This window comes from Lipotes vexillifer, unplaced genomic scaffold (assembly GCF_000442215.2).
Source record: "Lipotes vexillifer unplaced genomic scaffold, Lipotes_vexillifer_v1.1 scaffold189, whole genome shotgun sequence".
Classification (NCBI taxonomy): domain Eukaryota; kingdom Metazoa; phylum Chordata; class Mammalia; order Artiodactyla; family Lipotidae; genus Lipotes; species Lipotes vexillifer.
In genome coordinates, this window is record NW_006785816.1 from 1,632,551 (window position 1) to 1,654,865 (window position 22,315).

Genomic DNA, 22,315 nt, shown 5'->3' on the forward strand with positions numbered 1-22,315 from the left:
TCCTCATGTGCACCCACTCTCCCTTACACACTCACCTATCTTCACCCACACTTGCCCTCCACCCTCACCTGGAAGGCACAGGGTAATCAAAATGACTTCATGTCAGAGGCAGTTCAGCTAAGTCTTCAGAGATGTCTGGGTTTTGTGTGTGCTACTCTCTCCACCATGCTGTTTGCTGTGTACACACCTCTAGTATAATTACAGTGAAATATGGGCTAAGTGAGGTTGACTTGTGTGTCTGTTTCCTCTACGGGACCTATGAGTTTACCAAGGTCAAGGATTGTGTCTTTTATGTCTTTGTGTCTTAATCTCTGGTACTTAATCAATGCCTGATGCATGGTAATCAGTCAAAAAAAATGTTAGTTGGATGAGTAAATAAGTGAATGATTAAGATGAATGTTATATAAAATAATGAAGGCAATTAGAAAGCAAGGAATTTTTATGTAGCACATGGGACAAGTGTGCAACTTTCAGGATGACAGCTTTGAAGGGGACAATATGCAAAGTTCAATATTTGATGCATTTGTTTAAAATCAGTCATCTGTCTAATACTAATTTTTTGCTTGTATGGCACAGTGTAATTTTTCAATTCCTTTTTACAACTTTATTATCTTACTTGATACCCACACCCAGCGCTGAAATAGGGTGGTTAGGTGATGAGCCCCCAGGAATATGCTAGTGGAAGAGCTCATGTTAGAACCTAATGCTCTGATCTCCTAGCCAGCTGTCCTTACCACCATGTCAGGGCCCAGGCCCCTGTGACTAGCCTCCTGGTATCAACTGGGATTATCCAACCTCCTTAGTAGAACTCAGTTATACTACCAGGAGGAAAAACACAGCTTTGCCTTTTGCAGAAGGACAATGAAATACAGGCCTATGAAAGAACGCACCCACATGGGGCACTGCCTGTGGAAATCATTTGGAGAATTTGAGGTGTACGTTAAAGTCGGACACGTCGATGTCCATCAGAAGAACCTCTTTCCAGGATCAAAAGGTGACTAGAGTCAACAAAATAGAAATCCTGGGGCACCTGCTTGAGGAGGCCACCTGGGTCTGTGAAATGAGTGAACAGGAGGGAGCTGCAGCAATGCAGAGAGGGGCTGAATCTACACGTGTTCCACATGAACCATCAGAGGCACAAAGTGCCTATAAGAACTGTTCTGTCTGCCAACAAAGAGAGACAGTGACCACAGATGGCTCTAGGGAAGCTTCTCCAACATCTGGGAAATTAAGTTGAATGCTATGACTTTGCTAAATATAGAAATATATCAACTCTAAGCATGTAAAAGATACATCAAAATTGCTAATCTTTCCATTTAAAAATTTATTTCCATGAGTTCCCTGGTGGCCTAGTGGTTAGGATTCTGGGCTTTCACGGCGGTGGCCTGGGTTCAATCCCTGGCCGGGGAACTGAGATCACACAAGCTGTGCAGCCAAAAAAAAAAAAAAAGTATTTCCACAGATATTTGATCCATGTGGTTAGAGGGGCTTTGGAGGCTGCAGTCACGCACAACAAAGAGTTGTCTTATCAAATCTTGCCCTTACAGACCATGAGGAGAATTTGCTATTTGTAATCCTGGGCTATATACAAAAGATTAAACAACTGGATATTTTAAAATAACCATTTTCAGTTTAATAGATTAACTAGAAGTGTATCTCTTGCAACATATACCATTTTGATATTAAAATTTTTTCATCTGATACAATTTTGCATGGGCTGAAAATAGGTCAAGCTAAAACAACATGAAAGGCAAAGGGAATTTGTGTAAAGCTGGGAGAGAGGAAAGCATGACACTACCAACCCTTTCTAACCCTCCAGACAGAGGAGAAACCAACAGGTCTGGTTCTGTGTCTGGAACAGAAGGGAATATGCAGGAACCTGGATGGTGCTGCCTATAAAGAAAGGTTAATAATGGATAATCACAAGAGAATAAGTCTTACTAAAATCTTTGCTCTCTTCATGAAATGTTACAAAGGATTGTCCAGGATATTAACTCTCATCAGGAATTTGTTTTTTTGAATATCCTGCATGTTTACCTTGCCTGATACAACTTTTTCCCATGGTGGGAGACTCAAGAGTGTCTGAAGCCACTGGTCTTCTGTTAACTCAGAGCTTGAGTACCACCATTCCTGAGAGGAGATAAAGAGAACACAGAATTCATCAGTGCTCCTCAGCTTGTGTGGTCAAGACTGGGGTAATCCCCAAATGGTCAAATGTCCCTGAGCTTTTAAAACCAGGCGAACCCACAGGCAAACAATGAATTTTGCTGCCCAAACTAGGATACTAACACATGACTCCTTAAATAAACATGTAGAAACGTACATCCATTCACAAAAAAAAAAAAAATGTCATGAAGAACCTAGGGGTAAGACAGGAATAAAGACATAGACCTACTGGAGAACGGACTTGAGGATGTGCGGAGGGGGAAAGGTGAGCTGTGGCAGGGCGAGAGAGAGGCATGGACATATATGCACTAACAAACATAAGGTAGATAGCTAGTGGGAAGCAGCCGCATGGCACAGGGATATCGGCTCGGTGCTTTGTGACTGCCTGGAGGGGTGGGATAGGGAGGGTGGGAGGGAGGGAGACGCAAGAGGGAAGAGATATGGGAACATATGTATATGTATAACTGATTCACTTTGTTATAAAGCAGAAAATAACACACCATTGTAAAGCAATTATACCCCAATAAAGATGTTAAAAACAAAAACAAAACAAACAAAAAAACCCCAAATACCAAGTATAAGGCACTATGCTAGGGACCCAGTGGTTTTTGCATTCTAAGAGTTCACATTCTTGAAGGGAGGCAAGACATGGAACACAAAGTGGAATGTGGTGAGCCCTACGAGAAGGTGGAGATCTTGCTAAAGGCGATTTGCAGGAGGGGAAGATCCCATGAGAACTCAAAGGGGAAGAGGAGGTGCAAATACCTGACCTATGGACGTGTCACCCCTTTCAGTAAGGGTCCAGAAAAGCCTCTGATGGCCTTTCACACCTGGTGAAACCCAGACGGGCAGTGGGCTTCTGGGGCTCCTTTGCATCCCCTGTGAGCATCCCCTTCCCCAGCTTGCTAGCTGATGCTACATACTTTGCTCATGTTCAGCCAGCATTTCTCCAGCACATTCCCTTGTGTTTCACAGAGCTGTAAGGCTGTGTTCAGGAAGAGGTTGCAGTTCTGGCCATCTCCCATTAGTATACAGACATAGGCCATCAGGTGGTAGAGCCTTGGGTAGAAGACAGGCCCAGTGGTATTTTGAGCCACCAGATTCTCCAAGTTCTAAAGAAAAAAAGCAACATTCAGAATTAGAAACGGGTCCTTGACTGGAAAGATTTTTCCTTCTCAGATGATTTGGGATCATTTCAAGGGTATAAGCAATCAAGCAAAAAAGCATATTACAGAGACATACATAGAAAGTAGTGATTAGATGATAAATGTCAGGTGGAGTAGCCCCAGTGGCCTACCCAGACCAAGAATGTGATATGGGTGGGCACAATAACCCTTTTTGGCAACCACTTTTTAAAAATGAAACTAGGTCCCCCTGAAATTCAGTTCCCCTGCTGAGTTTATGACTAACCTCTCTATCTAAAACTTTATTCTCTTTCTTGTCCTGCCTCCCTGTTCCCCCCAGGATTGAGGAGTATCAAAGAAAGGGGGTGACTGAAACTAAGCAGGACCCTGCAGGGCTCTCCCAGATACAAAAGCCCTTCTGTGTCCCCTGTTTCCTGTTTGTAGAAAAGGGCTTTGGTCTTCTAGGCCTTCCCTGAGTTCCAAAGGGCAGACTCAAGCAGTTACTAATTAGGGAAGTGAGGGGATGCAGAAAAACAGTCAAGAAACAATAGTTCAGTGATAAAACAGAGTCCTAGCTCCTCCCCAAGGGATATACATCACAAACTGATACATCTTTGAGTTCTTCTGCAGGAACTAAGACCCCCACCTAGGTAGAGGATTGTGACTACATGCTGACTACAAGATACAGACCCAGACTGGTTGGAACCAGAAGGCTGATGATTAAGATTCCTGAAACACCGCCCTATTACATCACCACCAGCCAATCAGAATAAAGTCATGTACCCTGCAGCTCTCACCCCAAAATGTTGCCTTTAAAAACCCTTCCCTGAGGGACTTCTCTGGTGGTCTAGTGGTTAAGAATCCGCCTTCCAGTGCGGGGGACATGGGTTTGATCCCTGGTCAGGGAACTAAGATCCCATGTGCTGTGGGGCAAGTAAGCCTGTGCACTCTAGAGCCTGTGCACCACAACTAGAGAGCCTGCACGCTGCAACCAATGAGCCTGCACACTCTAGAACCCGCGTGCCACAACAAAGGTCCCATGTGCCGCAACTAAGACCTGACGCAGCCAAATAAATAAATAAATATTTAAAAAATAAAAAATAAAAAACCTTCCCTGAAAATCTTTGGGAGTTTGGGCCTTTTGAACATGAGCCACCCATTCTCCTTGCTGGGCCTGACAATAAATGCTGTACTTTCCCTCACCACTACCTGGTGTCAGTAAATTGGCTTTGCTGTGTGGTGGGCAAGCAGACCCAAGTTCAGTTCAGTAACAACAACAACAAAACCACAATATTTTCTTTCGATTACCAAAGCAATATAAGTTAATTTTCAAAATTTAGAGAATTATACCTCAATTGAAAAAAAAATGTAGACATTGTAGACATTGTAACACCTAAAAAGAAATATTTTCACATTTGGATACATACTCTCCCGTTTTGTTATTTCTTTGCTGTGGACAGGGAATGTTGCCCACCATTGCAGTTCTACAAGAATCAAGCCATTAGCCACTGCAGCCACCCACCGATGGTGGGGCCTGAGAAAAACAGGAAGCATTTTGTGTTTTGGATACTGGCCATAGTTAAGATGCATATCTAAGGAATAATCTCAATGAACTCAGAACCTTGCATCTTCCGTACATAGAAAAGTACTAAAGTCATTAACTTGAGATATGTGTTCTTTGTGACTAGCAGTAATCTTTTGATGTTCTTCCCAGGAAAAAACTCCTATATATCCTGTCTCCTTCCTTACTCCTTCAGAGCAGTTACTCAAAAGCTATCTGAGAGGCAATCCTCCAGGCTACAGCTATGGTCCTCAGTAAGATCCCCAAAGAAAATTTAACTTGCAACTTTTAGGTTGTGTGTTTTTCTTCAGTCGACACTGCCTATCACTTACACACACACACACACACACACACACACACACACACACTCATACCCACCACAACTGGGATCATACTGAAACAGGAGGAAAGGGGGCAGGGAACAATCTTTGAAAGAATAACATAGCCCGAGGACATGACATAAACTGATTAAAAAACCAAATGGGTCCAAGGTGGCGGACAAGTCGACTTCCACTAGACCTTGAGCCTCAGTATACACTCACTGTAATACATCAGCAAGCTAAATGACACACCCACAGGTACCATGACAGTTCCAAGGATCCATAAGGATCAAAAAGTGGGCAGTGGCCCAATTCCTGGAAATCCCCACCCCTTCCCTGAAATAGCTGGAATACTCCTCCTACTCATTAGCCTATAAAATTACCCACCCCTGTAAAAACTGACAACCCTCATACCCTGGTGCCTTTCTCACCTTCTGAAATGGCCCACACTCTGTCTGTGGAGTGTGTTTCTTCTGAGGCCTTTCTCACCTTCTGAGATGGTCCACACACTATCTGTGGAGTGTGTTTCTCTCTAAATAAATCCACTTCTTACCTATTACTTTGTCTCTCACTGAATTCTTTCTGCGATTAGACATCAAAAACCTGAGCTTCAGTAAGCCCTGAAACCAGGTGTGTGATCTCAGTTGGAAGACTATAGGTTTTGGCTGGGTTCGAGTCCCGGCATGTGGGTTCTAGTCCCAATCTGAGGTGCATAGTTTCAAAATTAATCACCAATACAGTAACATTTTTTTCTCATTTAGCACCACATTATGAATATTTTCCAATGACATGATTCTTTTTTTTTTCTTTTCTTTTTTAAACATCTTTATTGAGGTATAATTGCTTTACATTGTTGTGTTAGTTGCTGCTGTATAACAAAGTGAATCAGCTATATGTATACATATATCCCCATATCCCCTCCCTCTTGGGTCTCCCTCCCACCCTCCCTATCCCACCACTCTAGGTGGTCACAAAGCACTGAGCTGATCTCCCTGTGCTATGCAGCTGCTTCCCACTACCTATCTATTTTACATTTGGTAGTGTATATATGTCCATGCCACTCTCTCACTTTGCCCCAGCTTATCCTTCCCCCTCCCCATGTCCTCAAGTCCATTCTCTACGTTTGTGTCTTTATTCTAGTCCTGCCCTTAGGTTCATCAGAATCATTTATTTTTTAGATTCCATATATATGTGTTAGCATACGGTATTTCTGTTTCTGACTTACTTCACTCTGTATGACCGACTCTAGGTCCATCCACCTCATTACAAATAACTCACTTTTGTTTCTTTTTATGGCTGAGTAATACTCCATTGTATATATGTGCCACATCTTTATCCGTTCATCTGTCGATGGACACTTAGGTTGCTTCCATGTCCTGGCTATTGTAAACAGTGCTGCAATGAACATGGTGGTACATGTCTCTTTTTGAATTATGGTTATCTCAGGGTATATGCCCAGTAGTGGGACTGCTGGTCATTAGTTCTATTTTTAGTTTTTTAAGGAACCTCCATACTGTTCTCCATAGTGGCTGTATCAATTTACATTCCCACCAACAGTGCAAGAGGGTTCCCTTTTCTCCACACCCTCTCCAGGGTTTATTGTTTGTAGATTTTTTAATGATGGCCATCCTGACCGGTGTGAGGTGATACCTCGTTGTAGTTTTGATTTGCGTTTCTCTAATGATTAGTGATGCTGAGCATCCTTTCATGTGTTTGTTGATAATCTGTATATCTTCTTGGAAGAAATGTCTATTTAAGTCTTCTGCCCATTTTTTGATTGGGTTGTTTGTTTTTCTGATATTGAGCTGCATGAGCTGCTTGTATATTTTGGAGATTAATTCTTTGTCAGTTGCTTTGTTTGCAAATATTTTCTCCCGTTCAGAGGGTTGTCTTTTCATTTTGTTTATGGTTTCCTTTGCTGTGCAAAAGCTTTGAAGTTTCATTAGGTCCCGTTTGTTTATTTTTGTTTTTATTTCCATTTCTCTAGGAGGTGGGTCAAAAAGGATCTTGCTATGATTTATGTCATAGAGTGTTCTGCCTATGTTTTCCTCTAAGACTTTGATAGTGTCTGGCCTTACATTTAGGTCTTTAATACATTTTGAATTTATTTTTGTATATGGTGTTAGGAAGTGTTCTAATTTCATTCTTTTACATGTAGCTGTCCAGTTTTCCCAGCACCACTTATTGAAGAGGCTGTCGTTTCTCCATTGTATATTCTTGCCTCCTTTGTCAAAGATAAGGTGACCATATGTGCGTGGGTTTATCTCTGCGCTTTCTATCCTGATCTGTATTTCTGTTTCTGTGCCAGTACCATACTGTCTTGATTACTGTAGCTTTGCAATATAGTCTGAAGTCAGGCAGCCTGATTCCTCCAGCTCCGTTTTTCTTTCTCAAGATTGCTTTGGCAATTTGGGGTCTTTGGTGTTTCCATACAAACTGAAGTCAGAGCCTGATTCCTCCAGCTCCGTTTTTCTTTCTCAAGATTGCTTTGGCAATTTGGGGTCTTTGGTGTTTCCATACAAATTGTGAAATTTTTTTGTTCTAGTTCTGTGAAAAATGCCATTCGTAGTTTGATAGGAATTGCATTGAATCTGTAGAGTGCTTTGGGTAGTAGAGTCATTTTCACAATGTTGATTCTTCCAATCCAAGAACATGGTATATCTTTCCATCTGTTTGTATCACCTTTAATTTGTTTCATCAGTGTCTTATAGTTTTCTGCATACAGGTCTTTTGTCTCCTTAGGTAGGCTTATTCCTAGGTATTTTATTCTTTTTGTTGCAATGGTAAATGGGAGTGTTTAATTAATTTCTCTTTCAGATATCTTGTCATTAGTGTATAGGAATGAAAGAGATTTCTGTGCATTAATTTTGTATCCTGCTACTTTATCAAATTCATTGATTAGCTCTAGTAGTTTTCTGGTAGCATCTTTAGGATTCTCTATGCATAGTATCATGTCATGTGCAAACAGTGACAGTTTTACTTCTTGTTTTCCGATTTGGATTCCTTTTATTTCTTTTTCTTCTCTAATTGCTGTGGCCAAAACTTCCAAAACTATGTTGAATAAGAGTGGTGAGAGTGGGCAACCTTGTCTTGTTCCTGATCTTAGTAGAAATGGTTTCAATTTTTCACCATTGAGAATGATGATCCCTTGATCATTATGTAGTGTCCTTCTTTGTCTCTTGTAATAGTCTTTATTTTAAAGTCTATTTTGCCTGATATGAGAATTGCTACTCCAGCTTTCTTTTCATTTCCATTAGCATGGAATATCTTTTTCCATCCCCTCACTTTCAGTCTGTATGTGTCCCTAGGTCTGAAGTTGGTCTGTTGTAGACAGCATATATACGGGTCTTGTTTTTGCATCCATTCAGCCAGTCTATGTCTTTTAGTTGGAGCATTTAATCCATTTGCATTTAAGGTAATTATCCATATGTATGTTCCTATGACCATTTTCTTAATTGTTTTGGGTTTGTTAAAGTAGGTCTTTTCCTTCTCTTGTCTTTCCTGCCTAGAGAAGTTCCTTTAGCATTTGCTGTAAAGCTGGTTTGGTGATGCTGAGTTCTCTTAGCTTTTGCTTGTCTGTAAAGGTTTTAATTTCTCCATCGAATCTGAATGAGATCCTTGCTGGGTAGAGTAATCTTGGTTGTAGGGTTTTCCCTTTCACACTTTAAATATGTCCTGCCACTCCCTTCTGGTTTACAGAGTTTCTGCTGAAAGATCAGCTGTTAAACTTATGGGGATTCCCTTGTATGTTATTTGTTGCTTTTCCCTTCCTGCTTTTAATATTTTTTCTTTGTATTTAAATTTTGATGGTTTGACTAATATGTGTCTTGGCTTGTTCCTCCTTGGATTTATCCTGTTTGGGACTCTCTGTGCTTCCTGGACTTGATTGACTGTTTCCTTTCCCGTATTAGGTGATTTATTCTGACCAAGACGCCATCCCTTGAGCACTGGCTAAGGGAGTATTCAAATAAGCAGTTAAAATGCGATGGGGAAGTTTTCAACTATAATCTCTTCAAAGATTTTCTCAGTCCCTTTCTTTTTCTCTTCTTCTTCTGGGACCCCTGTAATTCAAATGTTGGTGTGTTTAATGTTGTCCCAGGGGTCTCTGAGACTGTCCTCATTTCTTTTCATTCTTTTTTCTTTATTCTGCTCTGTGTTCGTTATTTCCGCTATTTTATCTTCCAGGTCACTTATCCATTCTTCTGCCTCAGTTATTCTGCTATTGATTCCTTCTGGAGAATTTTAAATTTCATTTATTGTGTTGTTCATCATCGTTTGTTTGCTCTTTAGTTCTTCTAGGTCCTTGTTAAACATTTCTTGTATTTTCTCCATTCTATTTCCAAGATTTTGGATCATCTTTACTATCATTACTCTGAATTCTTTTTCAGGTAGGCTGCCTATTTCCTCTCCATTTGTTTGGTCTGTTGGGTTTTTACCTTGCTCCTTCATCTGCTGTGTATTTCTCTGTCTTCTCATTTTGCTTAATTTCCTGTGTTTGGGGTCTCCTTTTCGCAGGCTGCAGGTTCGTAGTTCCTGATGTTTTTGGTGTCTGCCCCCAATGGATAAATTTGGTTCAGTGGGTTGTGTAGCCTTCCTGGTGGAGGGGACTGGTGCTGTGTTCTGGTGGATGAAGCTGGATCTTGTCTTTCTGGTGGGCAAGGCCATGTCTGGTGGCGTGTTTTGGGGTGTCTGTGAACTTAGTATGATTTTAGGCAGCCTCTCTGCTAATGGGTGGGGTTGTGTTCCTGTCTTGCTAGTTGTTTGGCATGGGGTGTCCAGCACTGGAGCTTGATGGTCATTGAGTGGAGCTGGGTCTTTGTGTTGAGATGGAGATCACTGGGAGAGCTCTTGCCAATTGATATTACGTGGGGCCAGGAGGGCTCCGGTGGTCCAATGTCCTGAACTCGGCTCTCCCACCTCAGAGGCTCAGGCCTGACACTTGCTGGAGCACCAAGACCCTGTCAGCTACATGGCGTAGACAACTGTGGTAAAAATCTGGCTGGTATCTTGGATTTTTCTTTGCTGGGTGATTTATCCTGAGCAAGACGCCATTCCCTTGAGCACCAGCTAAGGGAGTGTTCAAATAAGCAGTTAAAATGCAGTGCAGGCAACATGGGAATGAGGATCCTCAGGGAGAACACAAAGCAGGAACTTCTTAATTTCTCCTGGAAGATGTGGAAGGGATGTGAGATCTGAAGTAAGAAGACATGGCCAGACAAACAATGTTGAAAGAAAGCAGATTATATATATAAAGGTGCTAGACAAGGGTGGATGGCTGTTGCAAGAATTAAAAATAGTTATGAAAGTTTGAAGAGTAGATTTGGGTAAGGGAGTTAAAGAAAATCTGGAGATGAAGCTGAGGTGACATGCAGATGCTCTATCTTAAAGGGCTCTTTTAAACAACATGATTCTTTTACATCAGATCTCACAAATTCAAATGCTGACAGAGCTGGGCAAGAAACATAAATAAGAGGCTGAATGTACCAAGATAAGAAGCAGAGGGGATTATGTCATACTGAAGAGGGTATGCCCTAAATGTCACCCCTCATCAATTCCAGCCAGTAGCTGCCCTTTAGGATTGGGGCCTAGAGTCACCAGATACTCCAATTTTTAAAACAAGAGTAAGAAATTCAGATTTTTTTTTAATGTGAAAGTATCCCAGGGACTTCCCTGGTGGTCCAGTGGTAAAGAATCCACCTTACAATGCAGGGGATACGGGTTCGATCCCTGGTCAGGGAACTAAGATCCCACATGCTGTGGGGCAAATAAGCCCATGCGCCACAACTGCTGAGCTCACATGCCTCAACTAGAGAGCCTGCGTGCCACAAACTACAGAGCCCACGTGCTCTGGAGCCTGAGCGCCACAACTAGAGAGAGAAAAACCCTCATGCCACAACTAGAGAGAAGCCCGTGTGCCGCAACGAAGAGCCCATGCACCGCAACGAAAAGATTCCACATGCTGCAACGCAGCCAAAAATAAATAAAATATCTTTAAAAGAAAAGAAAAGAAAAAAAATCCCAATGTTTAAATACACCATTTCTGACTTAACCAATATTTTTGTAAGGCATATGATCTTTATTTTTCCCTAGTTTTTTAAATACTATAAACCTGAGATCAATGTCTTTATAGATAAATTTTTGTTTGCCATCTGATTACTTCCTTAGGTTAGTTCCTAGAAGAAGAATTAAATGATGTGCATATTTTAAAGATATTCATGCATTTTGCCAGAATGCTCTCTAGGAAGTTTATGAGAGTCCTTCAGAGTATGAATGTGTCTTCTCTCATGTCTTTTCTAACTTGATGGTCAACAATACAATGTCTTTTTCTTTTATTGCATTTACTTCAATTTCATAGAAATGGATTGAAACATTGAGTTTTCCTGACTAACCTGTTACATGTTTATTTTGTCTATCAATTATTTATTCACGAAATTAAACATCTGCTGTGTGTAACCAAGCAGGACCCTACGGGGCCTTCTCGGGACAGACCGCTCCCACCATGTCCTCTGCCTTCCTCTTGTTTGTAGAAAAGCTGTAGTCTCCCAGGTCCCCCCTGAGTCACAGAAGCCTGGCTCAAGAATTAATGATTGAAAGGATATGACCATGTAGTGACAAAGATGGCAGTTGGGCCAGGAGCACTAGTAGCAATTTAAACAGTACATCAGCCATGTGGCAGTCACAGAATCTTTCGTTCCTCCATGAAGTAACTAGATAACATTACCTGTTGCACATTTCCTGAGTTGTTTTATAGATGTTAGAAGTTAACTACTTAATGACCATGAAATATAGCCCCCAGACCTACTGGAGCCTGAGGATTGATGACGTTAACCCCTGTGACACTGCCCTGTTACCTCATCATCAATCAGTCAGAGAAATGTGTACAAGCTGATTACATACCCTGTGAATCTTCTCCCTCACCTTGCCTTTAAAAATGCTTCCCTGAAACCTTTTGGGGAGTTTGGGTTTTTTGAGCATTAGCTGCCCCAGACTCCTTGTCTGGCACCTTACAGTAAATGCTGCACTTTCCTTCACCACACCTGGTGTCAGTAGATTAGCTTTACTGCATGTGGGAGAACGAGCCCAAGTTTTGTTCAGTAACATGTGTAAAAGGCATTGCTCTGTGTACTGTGGGAGATACTAAGTTTGATTTTGTGTTCTTTTGTGTACTTGTGCTCTTTCTACTCCCCACCTCTACCACTCCTTCTCATTCCTGGGCTTCCCAGCCCCATCCCCTTCTGGAACTCAAATCACAAACTCCTTGAGTACAAAGACAACATTTTACACATCTTTGTTGTAATCCCAATAGCACCTATTGTGTTTTTAACCTGTACTGTCTTTGGGATAGGTGAGGTTTATACTTTACTACTCATTAAATAAAGAGGTGCTTTCTTTTAACCAGCTGCTAATTTATCTACCTGGATTTCATATATCAGGTTGGTCAAAATTGTGGTACCCCTTTATTAGCACTGAATATTTTAAAGTGATAATGACAGTCAACTCTTATGTCATACGTAATGTGCCTGGTATTTGAAAGGAAAAAGAGAATTTTGGAATAAATTAAATCATATTTAAGATGGTAAAAATCTATTTTTTTAAAACAACATGAAGTTAAGCATGTTTTAAAACCCCCACAAGTAATTGTCTTAAGGAAAGATATTTGCTCCATCAAATTACATGAAATAAATTACATAATACACATAATAATTACATTAGTCATATGTAATACATAATAATTACATAAAACAAAATGTTTTATATCACCAATTTCCATATACTGTGTGAGAACCAGAAGAATGTTTTATGAATCAGAAATATAAATACATGTTCTATGTCAAAGAGTACATACGTCCAAGCAGTGATGACAGTGAACTTGTGTGTTTTCGGAGGCGGCGATTTAGTCAGCTGGTGTGAACAAATTGCAGGAAGAGATGCTGAGGTTGAGTGTGCTATGAGAGTGGTAGGGAGTGGGCTCCCACCTGGGCAAATTCTTTTCTATCCAGCAGCAGTGAAGAAGACCCAGCCCATAACAATGCCTCCGAAGATTAAATGAGCTACTATTCTTCACTGGTCTCAAGATGCCTTGTTTTGAAACATTTTAACATCTCTGAAATAGGGATGTGCCTTAAAATCGTCAGCATCTAGATTCTGCCAACAACCTGAAGGAACCTGCAAGCAGGTTCTTCACTAGATCATGAGAAAATACCTCAGCCAACACCTTGATTTTAGCCTTGTAAGACCCTCAACAGAGAACCCAGCCAAGCCCGTCCAGACTTTTTTTTTAACTTCTTCTTTTTTTTTTTTTTTCAGTGCGCGGGCCTCTCACTGTTGTGGCCTCTCCCGTTGCGGAGCACAGGCTCCGGACGCGCAGGCTCAGCGGCCATGGCTCACGGGCCCAGCCGCTCCGCGGCACATGGGATCTTCCCAGACCGGGGCACGAACCCGTGTCCCCTGCATTGGCAGGCGGACTCTCAACCACTGCGCCACCAGGGAAGCCCCCGTCCAGACTTTTGACTGCTAAGCCCGGAGATGAGAAAAGAAGTGCTGTCATTTAAGCTGTTAAGGTTGTGTACTTGGAGACATAGCAGTAGAAAAGGAATTCACCTGCATTCAGTTTCTAAGAGAACAAGGCAAACACTTGTTAAGACGGCCCTGGAAGTTCAGCCCTTCATTCTCTTAGGGGGGCTTTGCCCATGCTGGGCTGTAGACTCTGGGAGGCAGACACCAGGTTTAATTTGTTCACTCTTGTACCCCAACACATAGTATCAGGTCCTTACTACGTATCAGCTGAATGTTTTAAATTGCCGTGTGCAAAGATTTATCTACCAAGATGTTTATCACAGCAACAGCAATTAAGTACTACAGAAAAATCCTATCTAAGAATAGTTTGGCCATATCATCTAATAGTATATCTATAAGATAAAATACTAGGTTTCCTTTTAACTAGTGGTGCAGGAAACAATTTAACAGCAGGGAGTTATTCATAAATATATCTTCTTTAGTAGCAAGTTTAGAAAATGGAAATGTGTGCACACACATGGAAGAAAACTTGGAAAGTGATATCTTAATATGTATAAAGTGATTATCTCTGAGTAGTAAGGTTGTGGGCGATTTATATTCTAATTATGGGGAGGGAGTGGCCTTCAAAAACTTAAACTATAAAACACGTGTAACTTCTGTAATCAGAGAAAATAATTATCACAGGAGGTAGAGAAAAATCCATTTAAGGCATGACGTACCAGGGAAACCAGAGAAGAGGCCTTACCTTGAGTAGGTCAACCCCACTGTCCTGAGCATTCTCTGATTGTTCTTCCATTTGCTTTTGAAGGTAGAGAACTTGCCCTTCCATGTACCTACTGAGGCCTATGCAGTAAAGAGCTGCTGGGGTTCTTCTTGACACTAGACTTTTGGCTCTGTTGGAAAATATGTGAAAGTTGTCCCACTCCTGAAGTCTGGCATACCTGTATCATCACAGAAGAATAAGAAAAATCCCCATCACCCTTGGAATGGGCTCGTTTCCTGAAATGGGTCTCTCTAGAGGTGTAGCTCCTACTACGTTGGTCTCTGGAAGCCTGCCACTGGCCTATTCAGGAAAAATTATGTGATATGGAGCAAGGACAGAATATAATTTTTTGATGATTTCAAATGAATATAATTGGGGGGAATACTTGGGCAATATTAGCTACCATTTAATTCTTTGGACTCTTTAAAGTGAGGGAATTTCCTGGAAGTCCAGCGATTAGGACTTCTCACTTTTACTACCAGGGGCCCGGGGTTCAATCCCTAGCCAGAGAACTAAGATCCCACAGGCTGTTTGGTGTGGCCAGAGAAAAAATGAAACAGATCAGGCACTTGGAGCTATAAATTCTGGGGCTTGAAGAAATTGCTCTGATTTCAGAGAGAGAGAGAGCCTGGGCTGATACTATTCAAGGTGTGGGCCACAGACAGGCATCATCAGTACCATCTGAGTGCTCCTTAGAAATGCAAGCTCTCTGGTCCAACCCAGATCTACTGAATCAGACAGACTCTGGGGATGGGGCCAGAAATCTGAGTTAACAAACTCTCCAGATGATTCCCATGCCCATAAAGTGGGAGCAGTATTGGCCTAAGCTACAGCTGTTGCAAGAACTCTTCAGGTGAGGTAGAGTAGAATAAGAAATTAGGGTGATTTTTGGACTTTAGATTCCTTGAACTTGAACTCACAAGGGCAAATTAATTTGACTTTGAACTTTCACTTCTTTAGACTTTAGCTGGCCAGGGTAATTGATTTTTTGGATTTTAATTTCTCCCAATGAGTTTTATAATAAGAGAAGATTTCTATTCAAATTTGAAACTGCTCTAGTTTGTGGCACTTTACATAGGAATGTCTTCGTATTATCATTTAATCTCATCACAAAATCTTTAGATACTGGACAACATGACTGCATATATAATTTGAGATGGGAAGTGGAATAGGGAATGACTTTCAGTCTTGGGGATGGCTGTGGAAGTAATTTATTTAATGTTCTGGAGCCTTACTGTCCATCTACTTCCTTGAAGCTAAAGCCATAGCTACAGGCTTATTGAGTTTAAAAAATGTAATGGGTTAAAGAGATTAAGCCTCAGGCTCAATGGGTTAATGGAAGCCTGCTTCTTCCACCCTCCTGAAGTTTCCTTCCATGTGAGGGAGCTCCACTGGTGCAAAGCTCCACATTTCTTTCCCTGCCTCACTCACTCCTTCAATGACAAGGGGTGACTTTGTAGGCTGGTGACTTTGGGACAGAAATTAGGCAGGTGTAGCTCTCTTTCATCTTGAGAGCCAGTGAGACCCACGGGGAGCATGGTACTTCCTGCCTCAATGGGGTGGGGAGGGAGTGGAGCTTTCTAGAACTGCCTGCTGCTGATGGGTAAGTCTAATCCTGGGGTTCAATATTAGGAAGCTCACTTGCCTGCAGATACAAGCCATATCCTCCAACATCGGCTCTATTAACAATGATTATGATTCCATCTTGGGGGTGGGGAGGGGTTAAGCAGTGCTATTTATTAGTCTCCCTCAAACCCCCAACACTTCTCAGAAGCAAGTACTCTTTTCTTATTCGTCTCTCTATTAATACTGCACGCTGTGTACGCAATAAATGCTTGTTGCATTGAGTACAATTGAAGTGGCATCGCTTTACTGGCCTCAGTTGAGTGGGATGAACTAGGTGATACCCAAGGTGTTTTTCAGTATAAATCTGCTCTTGTCACTTTCAATCTGTCTTGGGTATAAATTAAAAGTACTTTCTTTTCTTTCCTTTTTTCAAATCTCATAGAACTCTTCCAGGATTCAACATTTTCAAATTTGGGAATTTAGTGGTATGCAACACATTGTTACCAGATAGCTATACATGAGTAAAGTCCCAGGAGGATTCCACTTTGGAACTTCAGTATTCTGTTGTCTTCGTTTTGGTGTATGAATTCCAAACATTCTTCAAATGACCTATAAACAAAGCCTAAAAAAGAGAGAAACAGGAGAGCTTGGCTGGTAGATTGGGGGTGGAGGGGTGTCGTCTTTCTGGCCTAATAGCTCCCAGGAGAATCTCCCACTGTGAGGACAGGCCTCAGGTCTCTGATAATTTTATGAATCCAAAGGGTCCCACGGATTACAACCACCAAGTGACTGCACTGCCCTGTGTTTGCTGAGCCCCTGCTTTTGTGGAAGTTTATGTGTATAAGATACAAGTCCATAATATCAACTAGGCAGGAGTGGGGTTTAAACCAACCCTCCCTGCTTGAGCCTCAGTGCAGCCTGGGACTTCTCAGTCTTCGCGTTCACACTTCCCTTGCTGGCAGCAATATCCACATCCCTCGTTGAAAATATGGCTGGGAAAAAGAATGCCCAGTGTGGCCCCTCTGGTTTAATATGTACACTGAGGCCTGCCTACCTGGTGTAACATGAAGGTTATCAGGAAAGAACTTGTTTTCCAAATCACTAACAGCTGCCAGTGCTTGGAACCCTCACCTCACCATTAGCAGCCCTACCCTTCATTTTCAAGCAGGAGTCTCTAAGTCTATCCTGCTAAAAAATTAAATGCCCTAGTAGAAGCCACAAAGTAAGATACTGTCAGTCACTATCACTTGTGTGACAAATGATCTGACGCTTTAACTGGCAGCTTAAATTCTAAATTCTCTTCGTTGTTGGTCCCTTGCAATCCTCGCACCTTCTAGCCAGAAACCCAGTGGTCTCAAAGCCTTAGCCCTGTCACCTGCCACACCACACCAACACAAGTGTTATTCCCCCAGTTTCTTATAAATTCCAAGGCCATGCTCACCAGAATAAAGCATGATGTCCAGGCAGACAAAGTAGAAAAATGCCTTGCTGAATATATGCTCTTCTGCTACAGAAAGATCCCACAGCCACCCCAGCACCTGGATCAGTTGCTTGTATCTATGGATAAGAAAAGGTGGTAGGATTAAAAAATAGTGTGTGGGGAGAGAAGGAAGTTCAGTCCTAGTCTCAGTCCTGCCCAGCCATTCAGGACCAAATACGATTCTTCAACAGACTTCAAACCCACTCCTAAATCTCAAGTTGGCTCTCTGTTCAAACTGTTCTTTCCTGGACCTCTCTATCAGGGTGGCCAGAGTCAGGCCAAGTTGGCCTGCGCCTCTGGTCCTGGTTTGGAAAATGCCTTGAGATAAATACCTGTTTTTCAAGAAGAGGGATTTACAAAGCCAGCAGAGGACCAGATAGTGTTTGTTGGGATTATGAAGAAATGACCACATCTTGTGGGCTCGAGAGCCTGGGGAGAAAACAATTCCAGTATATTTCTGGGCATTACCTGTATCTGCAAGTTCTTTCTTGACCAACCAGGGCTTACCTAAGTCAATGGCCAAGTCCAAGTGACCCGTTAGGAGCTTGATATAGCCAAGTGTATCGGCCACGTAGGTCATGATTTCAACGCCCTCGCGTTTCAGGGGGAGGTTGAAGATGTGCTCCATGGTCATGACCTCATATTTGAACCACACGCCCTGGTAGCCGGCTAGATGGTGGTACAGTGAATAGTCCAGATAGGCCTTAATGATCTGAAATGGCAGCAGTGGAGAAGAGGAGAGACGGGGCAAGACTGGGATGGAACCCGAAGCAGAAAGCCCAGGATGTCACCAATCATCTGCCAGTAAACATGGATTTATTAAGCTCGGGAATGGAGCTGGACATTTGGCAAAACCATAGGCTTAGATACAGAAATTAAGCTGAGTTTCTGCCACCTATTTAATGCATGATCCAGGACAAGCTCAATGGCCCCTTTTGCCCACACAGGGTCCTTAAAATATATGAATTTTCATTTTCGTGAAAAATAAAAGCAATAGCTTATATGTGTGGATATATGACTGCATACCAAAAAGCCTGGAAGGATTCATTCCAAACTACCAAATGGGTAACTGTAAAAAGCAGTTACCTATTTGTTGCAGTTGGAGTAGAGATTTGAAGGACTTTTTACTTTATGCATTTCTGTGATGTTTAATTTATTGTTATAACAAGCATGTATTGCTTTTGTTGTTTAACAATAAAGGAAGGTTGGTTTGGTTTTGCTTGCTTACAAGAAAAATGTTAAGGACTCTAGTTCCAAACTTAACTGGGAGATTGAAGAGAAGTTGGTTGCTCTTTAAACAGCTCTTCAATCTGATGATGCTGTCATCGTTGAGATGGTTCCTGGCAAACCCATGTGTGTTAAGAGCTTCTCTGACTATCTTCCTCTGGGCTGTTTTGCTGTTCATGACATGAGACAGACAGTTGCTGTGGGTGTCATCAAAGCAGTGGACAAGAAGGCAGCTGGGGTTGGCAAGGTCACCAAGTCTGCCCAGAAAGCCCAGAAGGCTAAATGAATGTTATCCCCAATACCTGCCACCCCAGTCTTAACCAGTGGTGGAAGAACCGTCTTAGAACTCTTTGTTTCAACTGGCCATTTAAGTTTAATAGCAAAAGACTGGTTAATGATAACAATGCATGGTAAAACCTTCAGAAAGAAGGGAGAATGTTTTGTGGACCATTTGTTTTGTGTGTAGCAGTTTTTCAGGAAAAACAGTGAAAGAACTTGAAATGGGCCAAAACAAAAAAAATTCAGTGGGTGTCCTGTCTAGCTCACTCATCAAGGTTATCTCTGCCTTTCACTGCCTTTGGGAAACTGGTAATAATGTAAATGATTCTTTTTCATAGAAATAGAAATGTTCAGTGGAATACAAGTGATTCTATTCTTGCCCTGTGACTAGACCAGTTTTGTATACATTCATAAATTAAATTCTCCTGGGAACCAGTTGTAACATCTTACTAGTTCTCTCACTAACTTTAATGAGCTCAATAACATCTCTGATGGGTGTTCTTTTACTTTTACTTTTTTTGGTCATGCTGCGCAGCTTGTGGGATTTTAGTCCCCTGACCAGAGATTGAACTCGGGCCCTCAGCAGTGAGAGCATGGAGTCCTAACCTCTAGACCGCCAGGGAATGATTTTATCTTTTTAAAAGAATTATCCTGTTACATTTTCCTTTTTCACCCTCATTCTCTTACAAGTACAATATGGAGTTTTCCAAGGGAGAGTTATGTGACATTACAAGGAAGTGAAAGTAGAAGCAGATTGAGAATCTAGCTGTCTTCTGTGAAGTCAGACATTAAGGTATTTGCAAAAATGTAATACATGCCATTCTTCTCACAAAGTTTTGTGTTTGGGGAAATAGAGTTTTTTTCAGTGAAAATGTTAATTATGTTCATATGTCATGGGTTTATTTTCTCTAAAAAATATTTTTGAAGTATCTCAGTTTTTGTTTCTTATATGACAGTATCAGTAGATATACCCCATAAAAATATATGATCCCATATAAAAAATATAAATATGTAAAACCCATATAAAAAGCTATTTGAGGTCCTCAATTATTAGGAGTATAAGGGGATCCTGGGACCAAAATGTTTGACAACTGCTAGCCTCAGCGGAACAATCTAGACTGGAAGGTTTTTAGTAAATCTTCATGATTTTGAATTTTGATTGGCTTTCACTAGGCTTTTCTCTCCAAATGAGATTCAGAAACGTAAAAAGCAGCTACAAAAATACCCTACCTGGAAATCATCTTGAGTTTCCAGGGCAGTATTCACTTGCATCAGAGCTGCCAGGTGGCAATAATACTTGTAGTGAAAAAAATAATTTAAGCTATAAATCTGCCACAGTAAGGAGAAGCAAGTGGTTTGCTGGTAAAGTTGCGCCAGCCTCTTCTTCCTATTAGATAAAGTACACACATGGGACATAAGAAGGAGGTATCGCCATCAGCATGCCTGAGGGAAGCACAGGGGCAGAGCCCTCATTACTGGCTTGGGGGTCAAAACAGACTTGAGTTTGAGGCCTGTTTCCTTTACGTGGAAAGTAACATGCACGTTAATTTTTTTTGTTTTTTTCAGTTTGAGCACATAGTATTTTTTTATTGACACATAGCTGATTTACCATGTTGTGTTAATTTCTGCTGTACAGCAAAGTGATTCCGTTATACATATGTATATTGATACATTAGTTTTTAAAAATATTCTTTTCCATTATGGTTTATCACAGGATATTGAATATAGTTCCTCCTGCTATACAGTAGGACCTTGTTGTACATGCGCATGAATCTTTATGAAGCACAATTTTTCCACTGGACAATGGGGACCATACTACTACTTTGGGATGATTAATTAAGGAAATAGATGTAACTCACCTGTCCCCTGTCAGTTCATTGCCATTTAAATGAAATTATTTAAAAAGCACAGTTATATCATTTTATCACATTTGAGACTGATGACAACCCCGTAAGAAAGGAAGGAATAATTAACCCCATTTTACACGAGCAGAAGGTGAGACTCAGACAGGTTAAGTAATTAAGTCAAAGTCACATAGCTAGAATGTGATGGTGCCAGGACTCCAGCCTTGGCCACCTCCAGCCCGGCCAGTCCAGTGTGTCATTTCCTCTGTTACACATGGTTGTCAGGAACTAGGTCTCAGCTCAACAAAGGAAATGAGCCTTTTAAACAATCCCATTCTGCTGTGGTCTGAATGCATCCCCCAAAATTCATAAGTTGAATTCTAACTCCCCAAAGTGATGGTAATAGTAGGTGGGGCCTTTAGGACATGATAAGGTCATGAGGGTGGAGCTTTCATGACTGGGATTAGAACTCTTATAAAAGAGACTCCACAGAGTTCCCGGCCCCTTTCCACCATGTGAGGATATGACAAGAAGCCTGTGACCCTGAAGATGGCCCTGGCCCAGCCACGCTGGCACTAGGACCTCAGACTTCCAGCCTCCAGAACTGTAAACAATAAACTTCTGCTGTTAATAAGCCACCCAGCCTGTGGTATTTTGTCACAGCAGTCCAAACAGACTAAAACACATTCTGACAACCGAGTGGAATGTCGCCGGGGATGATGAACTTCCTGTGCTGGAATTATTCAAGGGAAGGATGGCTGACCACCTACCGAGAATGTTTGGGGTCTCAGCCTCAGCATCCACAAGTCATTTAACTGGTAAAGTAGCCCCCAATCTTCTCTATTTGTGATAAAAATGGGATCCTAAACTGGCTGCAATATTAGTAATTTAACAAAGCCAAGAAAACAAAATATAACTAGAAATAACTATCAAAAAGCAGATTTTAGGGCTTCCCTGGTGGCGCAGTGGTTGAGAGTCTGCCTGCTGATTCAGGGGACGCGGGTTCGTGCCCCGGTCTGGGAAGATCCCACATGCTGCGGAGCAGCTGGGCCCGTGAGCCATGGCCGCTGAGCCTGCGCGTCCGGAGCCTGTGCTCCGCAACGGGAGAGGCCACAACAGTGAGAGGCCCGTGTACTGCAAAAAAAAAAAAAAAAAAAAAAAAAAAAAAAGCAGATTTTAAATAAAGATGAGAAGAAAGGAAGATATCCTACTAGAGATTCTTAAAGAAGAATTCCAGGTACTGTCAGTTTAGACATTGATGACATTCATTCTGTTGTGGAAATTATTTTTTAAAGTTTCTAAGGAAACACAGTGAAGGTAAAATCCCTTATAACATAGGGATTTCATGAAGCTGTAGAAATTCTGACATTAAATATTGTTTCTTTCTTTTTTTTTTTTTTTTCAGTACACGGGCCTCTCACTGTTGTGGCCTCTCCCGTTGCAGAGCACAGGCTCCGGACCCGCAGGC

General features: G+C 41.6%; 1 protein-coding gene across 1 annotated transcript in view; it reads right to left on the reverse strand.

Moving 5' to 3' along the window:
- Positions 1-1,968: 1,968 nt before the first annotated feature.
- ADCY10 (adenylate cyclase 10) overlaps positions 1,969-22,315 on the reverse strand; it is a 102,171-nt gene continuing 81,824 nt past the window's right edge. Inside the window, exons 25-32 of the mRNA XM_007458099.1 lie at positions 20,234-20,390; positions 18,005-18,209; positions 17,830-17,926; positions 17,459-17,574; positions 16,522-16,639; positions 14,434-14,629; positions 3,090-3,278; positions 1,969-2,130 (exon numbers count right to left, since the gene is read on the reverse strand). Of these exons, the coding sequence (XP_007458161.1) occupies positions 1,969-2,130; positions 3,090-3,278; positions 14,434-14,629; positions 16,522-16,639; positions 17,459-17,574; positions 17,830-17,926; positions 18,005-18,209; positions 20,234-20,390 (1,240 nt within the window). The remainder of the gene's footprint in view (positions 2,131-3,089; positions 3,279-14,433; positions 14,630-16,521; positions 16,640-17,458; positions 17,575-17,829; positions 17,927-18,004; positions 18,210-20,233; positions 20,391-22,315) is intronic.